Here is a 16128-nt window from a genome sequence, read left to right as displayed (position 1 = left end):
GGTGGGGTCTCACAAGAACAGAGATGGAAATCACCTCCCCTGACCTGCTGGCCATGCTTCTTTTGATGCAGGGCAGGATACAGTTGGCTTTCTGTGTTGCAAGCACATATTCCTGAGTCAGGTTGAGCTTCTTATTGACCAAGAACCCCAAATCCTTCTCAGGGCTGCTCTTAATCCATTCTCTGCCTAACCCATCCTTGTTCTCAGGATTTCCCAGACCCATGTGCAGGATGTTGCACTTGGCCTTGTTGAACTTCATGTGATCCAGACTGTAGCCAGGCAGACCACTAAAAATAGGAAGACAACTACATAAGCCTATTGTTTTTTTGAGAACAGTGTCCTGTCTGGGCAGGGCTTATTAATGTTTAACAGAGGAATAAGAATCTGGATAGAGATATAGCTGTCCTGCTATGCTTCTAATTAGTTACAAAGACGGCTTTTAGAAGTTTGAAGTGCAAAGGTAGAAGATAATTTGGGCAACAGTACTCATGAAACAGACAGCTTGAGTCTTGAAACAGCAGAACAAAATCAATACAATTCAAGAAAGACATTCTCCAAGAAATAAGATAAAATTAAGGTAAGGAAATTTTTTTTTGTATTGTTAATTTTTCCTGCAAGAACACTACAATTTTGTAGAAACAGGAGTCAGAAAAAGCCAAGGAACAAAGGGAGGAAAAAAAAGAAGCATTGTACTTCCCTGTATAATTACTCTCCGGTTTTTTTAGTGGCTTACACATGGTCATGTAACTGTAAAAATAGGTGGAAGCAGACACTAAGTATGATGATTTTCAACAAGGCACGATACTAAATTATACAGAAAGGTATTTCAACAAAAGGTAGTAGAATCAACCAAGCAAAGCATTAGGGCAAAAGGTAGACAGCAAGCATTTCACAGCCTTGAAATCAAAGCTGCCTTCATCTAGTCAATGCCAAGTACAAACTACAGAAGTATAAAATTTACCAGGTCAAGCGTTAAGTCATGAACAAGAGAAGATCAAAACAAGTGTACTATACTGTTCATTTGCTTTATTGTAAGTATTTTAAATGTGTGCTCCAGAATTCTGTTCTGCAGATACATTGTTATCATGGTTGTATCAGAGTTCACTGAACTGAAGCATTTTAAATGGCACAAGCTAGTTTAGAGCTACACAAACGCTAAGATCATCTGAGATAATCAAATAATTGTATTTTTACATTTCTCTGATGTGTGAATCACAAACCTGCTGCCTTCAGAAGTACCAGCACTTGAAAATAAAACCTCACAATCTAATCCTTGGGTGACCCACACAGAATCAAGGAACGAACAGAACCAGTGGCTTTTGGGAAAGAAGGAAAAACCAAGCACTTAAAAACAGTTATTCCAAGGGTTACACAACTTTTGCACCATCAGCTTAACACATATTTAAATTTAAAAGAAAATAACAGGACTGAAAAAGGAATATAGGACTGAAAAAAAGCCTGGTAAAGACTTCCAGTGACAGTCTAATCTACCATTCTGCTTCAAGTAAAGATTTACTACATCTGAATAATTCTCCTAACATATTTTCCAAGACTAGTAATGATCAAGATTCCAAAACATCTCAATTACTCTTATGTGTTTACTCACAGCAGATAAACAATAATGTGTCTAAGTAATAGACACAGTGGATCTAAATTATTCTCACCTGCCTAGATATATAAAGAAAAAAAAATCTTCTTCTGAACATCCTTTAAGCACTTTTAGACTGTGGTTTCCTCTGTAGGCTGGTCAAAATCTTTAATTTACTCCCAAAACACATGGGTGTTTTGCAAAAGGATGTCAGGTAACCAATTTCATTATTTATATCATCATTACTGATGCATATCCTCAGCAGTTTTAAAACAATTCAGTAAAATTTATATAAACTGGATGAGACCACTGCAGCCCTTAAAAAAATTTCAGTGTATGCCACTGATTATTAAAGCCCTTAATAATCCAGTATTTTTTATGTCCACCAACAGCTTCACCTCTGAATGATCTTAAGTAACAACACTGCACCATATAAGGTAGCAAGGATGGATGTTTCAGATGAGGGAAGTGTGGAAAAATTATCCTGTATGGGAAAATTAAATGCATCCAGAAATGGGTGCCAAGGATTGAAGCTTCATGGCTTAACTTACATCCCGGATATTAAGCATAAGCTATAAATATCCACATACACACAAAAAACATTCTGTCTGTTAACTACTAGAAGTAAAACCCTGGATTTAAAGGATATAGTTGTATGCACATTCACTAGCAGTGAATAACATAATAAATACTTAACTGAAAGCATCACATATTTACCTGGAGTTTGGAAAACCTCATTCAGTAAAGCTTCATTTACCACCACTGAACTGACATTTCCAACAGGATGACACCAGCTCTGATAAATAGTTTGGAGCAGAAGGGTTTGAGCTCTAGTTGCTTGAACTGTCAAATTAGGAAGCTCAAATATGCATTCTGTTAGTGGGACATGAGCTCGCTTGGTCCTGTTAAAAATGGGAAACAGAAAAAAAAGAAAAAAGGAAAATCATTAGTTTGGTGCATAAAAGTAACAATTTAAAACCTTAGTCACAGAATACCAGACTATAAGCAGTTAATATGTTGGTTGGAGCTGTGTGTTGGTTCAACAACTTCTTGTAAGAGCTGATTCAACTTATACTGAAATTCACTCTAAATAGGACTCCTGTTAGGTGATTTAAATTTACATCTCTCTCCAAAACATGATTGGAAAAATCGTATATTTTTATCCACTTATCTTTTGGTTTTAAAATTTTTATAAAAGCAACTTCCAAGTGTTCCTTCCAAAATAACAGCAATTTATAAAATTGTCCAATTTTTAAAAACATGCAAGAAATCTGTTTAAAAGTAGAATTTTCTGAAAAAAATATTTACAAGCTTACAGTGAGTCACTAAATATCTTCAGTGATCCAAAAAAACATACAGACAATATCCTTACAACAAAATACAAAGAGACCCACATTCCATAGTTCCCCTCCTATTCCATATTTGGCTGTCATAGAGCTCATTAATTGATTCTAATGTTTTTCAGTGCCTTTTAGCTTAAAAGTGGGGAGGACAAACAGACAGGGACAGGCATTGTGAGGGTACTGCAAGGTCAAAACGCAGACCTTTTGTTTGGAAAAAACTCTTCTGTGACAATACAGTTCACTGTCAACAAGAAGGATGTCACATAGCTATAGCACAGTCAGTAGGCTACTTTTTCTTCCTAATACACACACTATTGCCTGAAATAAAGCAGCAGATTGATTTACTACATTCAAAAAAAACCTGCAAAAGTTTTTATTTTGTAGCCTTTTCTTGCAGCATATTTACAACATTATTATTCTAATCACCTCCTGCTCCATCAATGCAATGTATTTTCTGTGCTTTTTAGCATTATTTTCTCTAGTGAATCACTGATGCACAAATTAGTTTGTTCTCATTTTGCAGAATTTCCACCACTAGAAGATTTTAGGAACAAGGCTAAAGCCACATGAAAATTGACAAATGTTCCATTGAGAATCAGAACGTCAAACAAGGGGAACCCGCTGTCACAGACAGTCACAATACACTGCATTTTCTGTCTGGTTCCACAAGAAAATGGTTGCAGTCATCTGACCTAACATGTGTGGGATCATACTAGCAGTAGAGACTCTACAGGAGGTTCCACGAACTGAGAAATGGGCAACTCCAGAAGCTCAAAATCTAAAAACCGTAGCAGCATGAAGTGACAAAATTCTGACAATACAAAGTAGACTTTCTGTACATTTTGCACCTGACTGGGAGAGTGGCCCTCCACCAAGAAGGAAAAAAAAGCACATCACTTCTCATGCCCATCATCATTACAATCTTATAAAGAAGTAGAAGAGCAAAATGCTCTGCTGGTAACACTTTAGGCCCAGAAGCTGTAAATTAGGTCTGTGACACCTATGAAACATGGTTTGGAAACAAGCATTCGGAACACCAGAAGACATGTATTAACCGCAATGTTGACACAGAGGTACAGTCAAAGGTAGCACATACAAGCATTCACCCTAAGTCTTAAATAAATCTGCTCCCTCAACTCCTTGTCAATACCAGGAAACAACTAACTGAATATCATTTTCTCTGGAACAAGAGGAATTAATAAAGTGTTAGGTACCTGCAGGATAAACAAACATTCATATATAATATAGCTGTATAGACCTTTTTAAAAGAAAAAAAAAATAGCACTTAAATCTAGAGAGAGATCAATTGATCTAGATCTAAGGATTAAATGAACTGCTTTCTGCAGGTCGCTATTTCTGCCCACTGCTAATAGAGACAAATTAGGATCATTATCTCAGCTATGGATGTCTGCACCACAGACGAAAGTTTCATAGATAGAGCCCATCCACAAAAGCCAAATCCATCGTTCCTCACTAAAAATATAAACAAGGGAATAAAAGAAACAGATTCCTGTGGTAGAAGATACCCATTGAAGTTTCTCAGAAATTGCACGTAAATACACAGGGATGACAAAGAACAAACAAAAACCAGATGTTATAGTCTTCTGTAACAGTAATCAGTATTCTTTAGAACAAGGATTTTCAACCTCAACCACACAGCACACACAAGAGGACACATGAAGATCACTTTCTTGTGGACACTAGATAAAATGTATCTCTAGCTTCAGGCTCCTCAGATACACAAACACTGCTCTGTGTAAATGCACATATATCCATACAGTCACTAGAAGAAAAGCTCCAGGTTTCATGAAAAGCACAGGTGGCTCTAGGTTTCACAAAAAGCACAGCAACATTGTGGCCTTTTCTAATGCTTGTCCTAAGTGAGAATTTGAATTTGCTTTCCCACAACTTCCTAAAGTCTAAGTCCAAGTTCTGTAATTCATCAGTTTAAGCAGAAAACATATGTATAAGTAAAGTAGTATTTAAGGTGAGTCTGTACTTAGGAAAATCCAACCCTGTAAACCCAATTGCTATATGCTCAATAACAAAGTTTATTTTAAAACCTCAAGATGAAACAGACAGCACAAATGACTTACTTTCATGTAGAACTGAAGTTTGCTACCATGCTTATCTATTTTTCCAAGTTTTTGCAGGCATTAAACAAAATGTTATGGTGGTATCAGTCAATGTTTCCTAGTATTCCTTTTTTTCAAGCCACAAATTGTCAGCTTTTATTATTTAACTCATTGCATAAGTGCACTGTAACATTTCTCCTTTCTGTCCTTTTAATTTTTGTTCTTCTTTTAGTTATCCTTTCAGGCAACAAATATTTCCTACTTTTCAGTCTCATTTCTTAACATTAAAACTAAATATTTCAGAAAAAAAGTGTCTGAATATTATGAAAGATGAGATCCCTAATGTAAAACTGGGAAGGAAGGAAGAAAGAAGGTAGAAAATCTCTTTCATCAAAATTCCAGATAAACATGACTCCACAATAATTCCATCTAGAATTACACATTTGTATTAACAGATACATGTACTTTAGGGGGAAGTCTGTGAAGACCTGTGATAACCACAGTATACAATATGACAGTGGAAAAGACTTTCTTTAAAAGTCTGACCATTTAATTACAGCATAATTACAGCTACTGTACTGAACTATACTGAATATAAAACTTATGATTTTCACATAAAGTAGTCCTTTTTGTATAACAACAGTGTATGGAATCTTTTTTAACAATATGCAAATTCTATGCTTATTTTACTTTTAAAATCCCATAGGATTAAAGTCTACTGCTCCTTTTCAGGTAACTTGGGAGGAATGGGAAGTTGAAGAAAATAAATCCCTTCTTAAGAGTGAAAAAAACCAAGGTGGAGGGAAGTATTGTACCATGTGTGCAGCAAATGTTGCTTAAAGGAAATTTTAAATGGACCTGGCTAGTGATGAAAGTACATTTATAATTCAGAATTTATTATAATAGTTTTGAAACACAAATAATGCATTTAAAAGAACTTTAAATACAAGTTTGCTACCACACTGCACCTGTTAATACAGAAAATCCATCATTAATAAGGTACTGCACTATGTCTAACCATGTTTTATGACCCAAGAGATATATTCAAGCAGTAAGTGAAAATACAAGTACAAATATTTTTTTCAGTAAACCAAGTCAGATCTGTGTTTTTCTATTTTATCATTAAATTTGTATTAAGCAATTGAATGTGACTTCATATTGAAACTCATCGCCATATTAAAACAGCTTTCACACATAGTTGGAGTCTAAACCCACTATTTAAACTGCACTTTATAACAATAGAAGTAACTATTTCTTAAATCTTTATACTCAAGAGTTAAGATGCAGTTCTGAACATATGTTCATTTAACTGAACAGGGTAAAAAAACCTACCAATTCAAACACTCTTCTCTAGGGGAAAATAAATCCCAATGCAACTAGCAGGATAGGCCACTCATTAAAGCTGAAATTGGACAAGTTCCAGAATAAATTGAAGGAAATATGAACAAGCAAGTCTTGCTGTGTAGTGGCATGGAGTGAAAATGAATCTGTCCTAATTAAATTATTTTTAAATACACTTTGGTTGTACCCAGTTTGCTGACAAACCGTAATACAAACTTGCTGAAATACTTGGATAAATCTGGCATACCATTAAAGAAAATGGTTTTCTTCACTATTTTTGAATGGAAACATGAATTGGTCCTTATTGTACACCGTGCATAGACACCAATATAACCAGTCCATGTAAGTTCACAGGCCTGGTATGAAATATTTTCAGTTTGTAGACTTTAGGAATAGCAACTCATTCTTCTAAAATCAACACCTCAGAGTGATTGAAAGAATATAGTGGTGAACAGCTGGCTCCAAAGGTTTATACAGAGTCCCAAACTGCAAAGCTGGAACCTGCAAAATGTTTCCAAAAATTTAATTTTTGTTATTACTCATATCCTGTACAGTAAAATACGATTAGTTCATTTTTTCCAAAATAACAAAATGAGTAACCTGCTACCAGAACCCAGCAACTGTGCCTTTAGAAGGACCTGAACACAACTTCAGAGCCTAAATAATTTCAGTCAGCATTTGTACCTCTTCAAACAGAATATGTATGCTGGTTTGATATTTGACATGAACAACAGCTTCATTTACATACCTAAAACAAATCTGTATTTCTATTTAATCTTATCTTTCATACCAACTTCAAGAAAATTATGACTTTGATCCTTTTTCTTAACATTTATTACTTAAACCTCTGCTATGAAGACAGGCTGAGAAAGCTGGAGCTATTCAGCTCAGAGAAGAGCAGGCTATGGGGAGACCTTAGAGTACCTGAAGGGGGCCTACAGGAGAGCAGGAGAGAAACTTTTCACCATGGAGTGTACTGATAGGACAAGGGGAATGGTTTTTAACTGAAAGAGAAGATCTAGGTTAGACATCAGGAAGAATTTCTTCACCATGAGGGTAGCAAGGCACTGGAATAGTTTGCCTAGGGAGGTTGTGGAGGTGTTAAAGGCCAGGTTGGATGAGGCCTTGTGCAGCCTCATCTAGCATGAGGTGTCCTTGCTCATAGCAGGAAGGTTGGAACTAGATGATCTCTAAGGTCCTTTCCAACCTTCACCCGTCTATGATTCTATGACTCTATTACTGGGTAGGGGAAACCACGTCTAGCTACTTAACGAAAAATACCAAACTCTGAAAGGAGTGTGCAGGGAGAAGAAAGAAAAAGGAAGGTAACCACTACAGTCATATCCCATCTAACCTGGTAACACATATGCTAACACAACTTTTTGTCTTCATATAGCAACATACAGTTTTGTTAGAGGATCAAGTTAATTACTATTAAAAAAATAATTAAACCCGCTTTGGAACAAGTATCTCCAAGACTGTAGTCTTCAAAACCTCTTCTGCTCTTCTATAGGCTTCACCAAAGGCTGCCTGGCATGTCCTCTCTTACACAACAAGTGAATTTTCAGCAACTGCAGCTGCCTTTGCCTCTTATCTGTAGGGAAAACTGCTAATCATGCAATTTATTACAAGGAAGAAGACAATTAACTTCAAGATTCACCAACTTTTCTCGTTTTTTTAATTAATAAAAATATTAGCTTTTTCTTTCTGAAAATTTTAGATATGGGATTAGAAGAAAACAACAATCATTTTGGTATGTTTATTTTCAACATCAGCTCAGGAATTGAAATTATCTGTGATAAAAAGTGTTTGCAAAGCATTAATCATATGTGAACTTCAAAAAAACAGATTTCCTTTGAAATAATTGTGGAAACACAATAACATAGGCAAAGTACAAGCTTCAGTATGTCTTAGAAAATGAAGAGAGATTCTAATTTGTCAGTACAGTGTGCATTTTAGTGGAATAATAAAGTTAAGCTATATACAGCAAGGCAAACATAAAGGCATTATTACAAGAACAAAAATAATTACAAAAACAAAGAAATATCTAAAAGGAAAAACTCTGCAAAAAATCCATTTGAAGCAAAGAATGCAAGACCCTAGACACCGGTGCTATGAGCGCTAAACATGGATTGTTTTTAAAACAACTTAATTCATTTTGTTATATCAGGACATGAAAAATTATCATTAGATTTAAAATTATGATCATTACATGTGAATAATGATACTGGTTTGTGAAGCAACAAGGAAGTGAGAAGCAGTGACCTTAGTGGGACAGTTATTGTAACTTTATCTGCTGTGAGACACCTAGAGAAAACATTAAAGGCTGCAAGAAAAAACAAAGAGCTGGAATACGAGGGAAGAAAAGTCTTCATTTGCCACTCTAAGCATCAGATGAGTTTTTCCACATACTGGATTAAAAGGCAAGAAAGCAGTCTGTCCCCACTTCCAGTTAAGTCATTACGTGTGTGCCTCAAACGCAACAAGAAGGTAACTAAAAATTGGTTGATGTAAAAATATGTCGATACCAACAAGGGATAACTCAACAATGGACTGGACTTTCAGTGTTTTTGGACACATAATGAACTGAAGTGGCTGCTGAAACTGTAATGTAGGAACATGTTCAACTTGGAGCTGAATTACAGAAACATATGTAGGATGTTTTCATCAAATTCAGTTGAGTGGCTTTGGGAAAGCTCATCAATGGAACATATCCTAGGGGTCTGAACCTCCATCAAATTGCAAGTGGTCAGTCACTAATTGCTACTTCTTCCTTTGAAAAAAACTCCTTTTCTAATCACTAGTTAACACTTGTCTCTAGAAAGAATCATTAAAGTGATTTGAACAATCTATTAAAAGTATAAAAGTTGAACTTCCCTGCTCTCAGGAAATCACAATATGAGCCCTCACTCTTCTTTATGTAAGGAAAAAAAAAAAAAAACAACATCACCAACACCAAAAAAAACCCAAAACAAACCAACCAACCAAAAGAAGTCTGGAATGAAACAAGGACTTTCTATAGGAAACCACTGGCTTAATGAAGGTACTACAGAGGGAATCATACCAAAATCAGAGCACTTTTATATCTACTATTTGAGTTGTGCCTATTATCTTTTCAGGAGAACTAGATCCTACTCAGAAAAGCGGCAACACCAAAATAAATAAAATTATTATCATTTAGCTACTGGTAACTGAAAGTGTCCCTGGGACAGGTGTGGGAGCTGGAAATCACTGGAACTTGGAAATGCTGTAACTAAACAACTGCAGATGACCAACACTACCAAAAACATCAGAGGCAGCAAGGTAAAAGTTGCTAGTGTCCATAAACCTCCAAACAGCAAAGATCTGTGTTTATTAAAACAAAGTATTTGTTACACTTGTAGCTTTCATAAATCGAGTATCACTGCTTTGGATATCACTGTGTAATCCAATCACAACAGTCACAGGGGTGGAAAAAGGGTTTGGGGAATTGCCTTCCCACAGAGCAGCGTGCTTTTCTGTCCAGAGAAGCAACATCTGCCCCCACCTCTCCTTCATCCCCCTTCACACACTCCCAGAAGCAGCAGCAACAGTTAGTAAATCAACCCTCTAAAGCTGCCACACAGAGCCATTTGGTTGTCATTAGCAGGTAAAACAGGGAGCCAGGAGGGCTCAGAAACTACCTGGTCTCAGTGCAGAAAACTGTGCGTTCAAACACATTCATCTGCTGAACATGATGGCACAAACGAGGAACAGGACACAGGCCTGCTGCCATTTGGCAAGGAGATCCATGCTTAACCTGGTGTGACCAGGAGAGCAAGAGTCATAACTGTGGCAGCACTGAGAACAGCAACTACTTTCATCATCATCTTTTCAGGCTGTCAAGAAGTAAGAGCAGCAGCTCTCACAGAAAACATCCCTCCAACCTGAGGGAAACTCACGCAGTCAATTCAGCAGCTAATAATACAGTCATTTACAAGACATTTTTGTAGGACATAGGATATAATTTGTTAGGGCAGAGTTTCATTGAATTACTAGAAACACAAGTAAGGATTTTTATATATATATAGGTTTATATCCAATATGATCACTTAAAATTGCGTGTTTCTGTTTTTAAGTTACTGTCAAACTACCTTTCTTACTCACAGCAGAACTGCAAAATTTCACATACTAATACAAGTTAGTAATCTCATAATAAACTTTTCAAAATGTGCAGATACATCATAGAATGGTTAAGGTTGGAAGGGACCTTGAAGATCATCAGGTTCCAGCCTTCCTGCTATGAGCAGGGACACCTCACACAAGACAAGGCTGCACAAAACCTCATCCAACCTATCCTTAAACAGCCCCAAGGCAAGGGGCTTCCACAACGTCCCTGGGCAAACTATTCCAGTGCCTTACTACCCTCATGGTGAAGAATTTCTTCCTGATGTCTAACAAAGATCCCTTCTTTCAGTTTAAAACCGTTACCCCCTGTCCTATTACTACCTTCTCTGGTGAAAAGCCCCTCCCCAGCTTTCCTGTAGCCCCTTCAGGTACTGAAAAGCTGCTATACGGGGTCCCCTGGGAGCCTTCTCTTCTCCAGGCTGAACTGCCCCAACTCTCTCAGCCTGTCTTCATAGCAGAGGTGCTCCAGGCCTTTGATCATCTTCATGACTGTTGTCTGGATCCTCTCCAACAGCCCCATATCTTTGCTGTGCTGAGGGCTCCAGAATTGTACACAGCACTCCAGGTGTGGCCTCACCAGAGCAGAGGGGCAGAATCCCCTCCCTTGCCCTGCTGGCCACACTTCTTCTGATCCAGCCCAGGATGCAGTTGGCCTTCTGGGCTGCGAGCACACACTGGTGGCTATGTCAAGCTTCTCATTTCTTAGTCTATCCTATTCTATTAATTATTTCAAATTTCAAAATATTTTCCTACGCCAAATCTGCAATGTGACTTCCCTCTTTGCTGTTTCTTGCAACACTTTGAAAATTATCGGTCAAACTAGTTAAAAGATAACATTATTTACAAGAAAACATCTCAGGTCATGGGCCCTGTATATGGTGAGGACCTTTCCATTTACCAGAGGCAGGAGAGCTGGCCAGACATGACCCTATCCTGTAGAAAGAAAAACTTGTGTAGAACTGTCTCTTACAGGGAGGAAAAGTTGCTAATCCCATAAGTCTGATCCTTCTCCAAACCCACTCATGGGAGGAACTCACAAAAATGCAGATATGGTAAACAGAGGCTTGGATTCCTTCTCATCTGAAGGCATCACCCAAAATAAGGATATTAGCGAGTCTTGCAAGCTAGAAATGGAGGCTTGTGAGAGTTAACTGGGACAGAGGATGGGAAGACAGCTCCTCTTTCTGAGGACCAAGAAAGAGGAAATGCTTCAAACAGGAACAGTCACAAGGACAGATTCTATCTCACAAAAGCCTCTTCAAGCAACTTCTACAGCACCCTCCCAACCCTCATAGAAATGACAAGATAGACAGTGAGAGAAGAACATAGTGACATTCAAGAAGGATAGAGGCACAAAAAGGCCTAAGGGATTACCTTCCTGTCACAGGTTTCAAAAGGTAGGAAGAAAAAGAAAGAAAACACTACAGAAAACACTAAAACACATCCCCCCTTTCCTGCCCTCCCTTACAAAATTCTCACATATGCCACTTTTTAATACATAGTCTTAACTCGCCTCTAAGTACTCCCATGAAAATTGCGTGAAACACAAACCAAAGTGACTAAATGTAGAAAAATTTCAGTTAATTTTTCTAGAAGTTTACTAAAAGCTTCAAAGTTGTTAGAAGATGGACATAAAACATCAACATTCAATCATGTTTTTTTGTGTCTGTCTGCTTCAGCCATCATCAAAAAAAACAAACCCCACAAACCAAAATACAGGTTAAAAAGAAATAATGGGAAAACTTTTCTTCCCTCTTTTAATTAAATCCCTGGAGCATCAGTTAAAAAATCCAAACAAACAACCAAAACACAAATTTTTAATTTATTGGATTTTGTCCGGTTCTGGGCTCCCCAGTTCAAGAGAGACAGGGATTTACTTGAGGGAGTCCAAGGCGAGCTACGAGGATGATTAAGGGACTGGAACACCTGTCTTATGAGGAAAGGCTGAGAGACCTGGGGCTGTTCTGTCTAGAGAAGACTGAGAGGGGATCTTATTCATGTCTATAAATATCTGAAGGGTGGGTGTCAGGAAGGAAGGGCCAATCTCTTTTCAGTTGTGCCCTGTGATAGGACAAGGGGCAGTGGATGCAAACTAGGGCACAGGAAGCTCCAGCTCAACATGAGGAAGTTCTTAACTGTAAGTGTTAAGGAGCACTGGAACAGGCTGCCCAGAGAGGTTGTGGAGTCTCCTTCCCTGGAGATTTTCAAGACTCACCTGGATGCATTTCTGAGTGACCTGCCCTAGATTCTGTGGTGGTCCTGCTCTGGCAGGGGAGCTGGACTCAGTGATCTCCAGAGGTCCCTTCCAATCCCTAACATTCTGTGATTCTGTGAACAGTTTCAAATTCCCAGCTAAAAATTCCAGAGCTGAACCCAACCCTAAGTGTCAGTAAACACTAACAACTGATCTAAATAAGAAACTTTGTCCAAAAAGGGAAGCTGTTTAGGATTCAAGATTTTATGTTACTTTCTTCTACTAAATACTTTCGCTTACTGCTTATTTTGTTTAATAAACAGGTTCAATCTTTGGGTGGAAAAAGATGCATTTGCAGTGAGAGAAAAAAGGTTGTTTGAAATTCTAGCAATTATTTTGTAGCTAGACCAAATAAAGGTAAGAGAGGCAAGCAGATGCACATCTGCACTAGCTAAACAAAAAGTACATAAGACTACAAGAAACAAATGCATCTTTCTGTATTCACAGACAACTACTGAATTCCATTAAATTCAGAAACTGAAATAAAATATCCTAACTCCACTCTTCCTTGCCTGAAAGTACACCAAAAGCCAACTCTAGCATCCTTTAAGATAGAATTTACAGCATCAAAAGGTAGTTGCTGGAAGGGCAGAAGGGTGTTTTTCTGTTAGCATTACCAGAAAAACCTTTAATACTGCAAAGGATGGAACAAGGGCATCAGCAGTAGCAAGGGCATGAAGAGTATAAAGGCTGTTAAAATTATTATATTGTGACCTCATTATTTAGCAACCTCTAAAGAATTTTAAAGGATATCAGAAGCTATTTAAAGCAAAACATTAAAACTCAGTAAAGGCATAATAATTTTAATTTCAAAGACTACAGTTACTGTTAAATCTAAATTTACCATCTTAAGCACTGACTCCAGCATTGGCTTCACACCATTATTTTCTCAGAAATAATACAAGCTTTGAAGCAGACTATATGGATACAGTTTTCAGTGTTCAGTGTTGGTCTATTCACTGTGAGAGTCTTATTAAGTCTATATTGTTACTTAAAAACTCCACAAGCCCTAGTGAGTCTTCAAGATCATCAAAATTGACACACATAGATACAGAAAAAAAAATACTGTAGGTAAAATGTCAGAAAACCATTTTCTTGCAGTAATAAACATACATACAGAGCCAGATCCAAGAAGTATGCAAAAAAGTTATACTCTTAACAAATCCATGTATTTTCAGAGTAAGAGACTGTCAGTGACAGTATGATAACAATTCCATTTCCATTTTCCATTACAACAATCAGATTCTTAATTCTGTCATTTTGAATGAAAATGCACATCTCTTTACTATCAAGGGCATATTCTAATCATGCTTACCAAATATATTTCCTTCTATTTGCTCATTTTGGAACTAATCACCAAACTCAACGGAAATGCTAGTTAAACATCAGCAAAGAAAACTAATTAAAATTTACTTTAAAATCCTGTAGGTTTTTGTTTAAAAAAACATACATGTTAAAACGGATAAAAATTCTAATTTAAAAATGGATCCACAGTTACTGTATTAGTTCTTATAAAGATAACCCTTTCATTTCTTGCTTCAACATCAGAAGCACCTGAAACAGGCATACGTGATTTCCAAATCTGTTCTTATAGATTTTATTCTCATAGTTTACTGTTTCAGCCCCTTATCCTACATGAGCCTGACCAGTTGTTCTCTTGTTCTTCCTTTTTTGTTCAGTTTTCCCTCTAATGTTCTCAAAACATACTAAAAAAATCTAGTTCAGAAACTTTAAGCTTAAGTTCTTATGAAGATTAAAACCTACTGAAAATCTGATAATGTCTACTGAATATACAAGCCCCATGAAGGTCCAAACATAACCACAAGTTCAATACTTACCTGTTCCTCAGTATGTACAGCTTACAGGTTACTTTAACTTATTTTTAAACACATTCTATACACAAAGAATTTATACTAGGGGTTCAAATATTCTTTAGTATTTATGCTGCACAACTGTACTTCGGCTTTAAGACACTAAGTTTTTCATACCTTTCATCAGCCTCAAGTAAAGCAAACTTAAGCTTTAACATTGAAAATTCTACACATTTTTAAGTAAATACCATTCATTTATTCCTAGTACAAATGCCAGCAAATGCTGATGACAACAGATACTATAGCCAGGATAAAGAATTCATCATGTGCAGTCACTCTCCCTGGACAGATATTAGTTAACAGGCTTATTTTACTTTCAGTGAAGAGTCTTAACAATTAGTCTGAATAACTACACTGGAAACACTACAGATAACTACCCTTTACTGTCAGCTCTACTGAATTTCTTTCTCATGGACAATACTAAAAAAATACAATTGCTTCCAATTTATATTGATTGAAAATGCACTTTTAACAGATGTGCTGAATGCTGCCCTGCCACATCTGCTGAGAAGCACTAACATTAGATCTGGACTTGATATGATTTTTTTTAAAAAAATTAAACTAGAGGTTTCCAACTGAAGTTAATCTGTAGTCACACTAATCAAGCTGCAAGCCATGTACACAGAATGCAAAATCCTTCCTGGACCAAGGGTCATTCTCGGTAACTGACAACAGCTCCTTCCAGAAAAGTGCAGTTGAGAAGTGCTCCAAAATGTTCATGCTGAAACTTGATACATTAATACCACTGAAGATTAGAAAGTGTTCCACATACATTCCTAAAGTATATTCATCCTCATACACAAGCATGGCCCACTTAAGCTTTTATGGCAAAAGTTATGTTAAACTGTGTTATCAATGAAAAAAAATTCTTCTCCTGTTAAAACTATTAACTCACCCTATAATACTGTTCACAATTTGCTATGATATATTGACATAACTGCTACTTAAACATACACAAAAATGCACAGTGAATTAAACCTTTCAAAGTGTCAAATACCTACCTACAATTTAAACTACAACTTAAAAAAAAAAAAATCACATTTAGTACTAAGTTCTTTGATGCATTTTCTAGGCCACAGCAGAGAAGTACAGAGTGCTGAAGCAACCCAGCTCACTCCCCAAGACTGACTGTTCACATCTGAGGTAATATCATATAACCATCTCTGCAGAACCCAAGAGGGTGACTGTTTCTGTCTGCTTTTGCACCACCCATTTCACCGGCATAGCTCAGCCGTTCAACCAACATGTGCTAGCTCTAACTCACATGATGCTGATGTGGCTGAAACTCTCCTGTCCCACACATTGATGGCATCTGTTCAAGCATGCAAACTCAGGTCTTTTCTGTTTTGAAGGACACTTTGAATTTTCATCTGGCAGTTATATCCAATTACTGACATAACTAATAGTCACAACTGAATGCTACAAAATCAGTTTCATGTGTTTTCTGCCTGTTTCTGCTTCTGACCCAGGAATGAAGCATGCCCCTCAACTGCCCATATGAAACACAATC

At 37.0% G+C, this 16128-nt stretch overlaps 2 protein-coding genes across 5 annotated transcripts in view; one reads left to right on the top strand and one right to left on the bottom strand.

The window, feature by feature from the left end:
• Positions 1-16128, top strand: part of RIDA (reactive intermediate imine deaminase A homolog) — a 959578-nt gene that overhangs the window by 452727 nt on the left and 490723 nt on the right. The window lies entirely within an intron of this gene.
• The window catches only part of VPS13B (vacuolar protein sorting 13 homolog B), a 442966-nt gene that overhangs the window by 345187 nt on the left and 81651 nt on the right, over positions 1-16128 (bottom strand). For 3 of the 4 annotated variants that reach the window (XM_051610148.1, XM_051610150.1, XM_051610149.1), the window contains exon 17: positions 2306-2490. The exons of the other annotated variant lie outside the window; for it this stretch is intronic. In XM_051610148.1, the coding sequence (XP_051466108.1) occupies positions 2306-2490 (185 nt within the window). The remainder of the gene's footprint in view (positions 1-2305; positions 2491-16128) is intronic. 4 annotated transcript variants of the gene reach the window in all.

This window comes from Apus apus, chromosome 2 (genome assembly GCF_020740795.1).
Source record: "Apus apus isolate bApuApu2 chromosome 2, bApuApu2.pri.cur, whole genome shotgun sequence".
NCBI classification, from domain to species: Eukaryota; Metazoa; Chordata; class Aves; order Apodiformes; family Apodidae; genus Apus; species Apus apus.
Note: the sequence above shows the minus strand (reverse complement) of the source record. Positions and strands in the feature narration are given on the sequence as shown.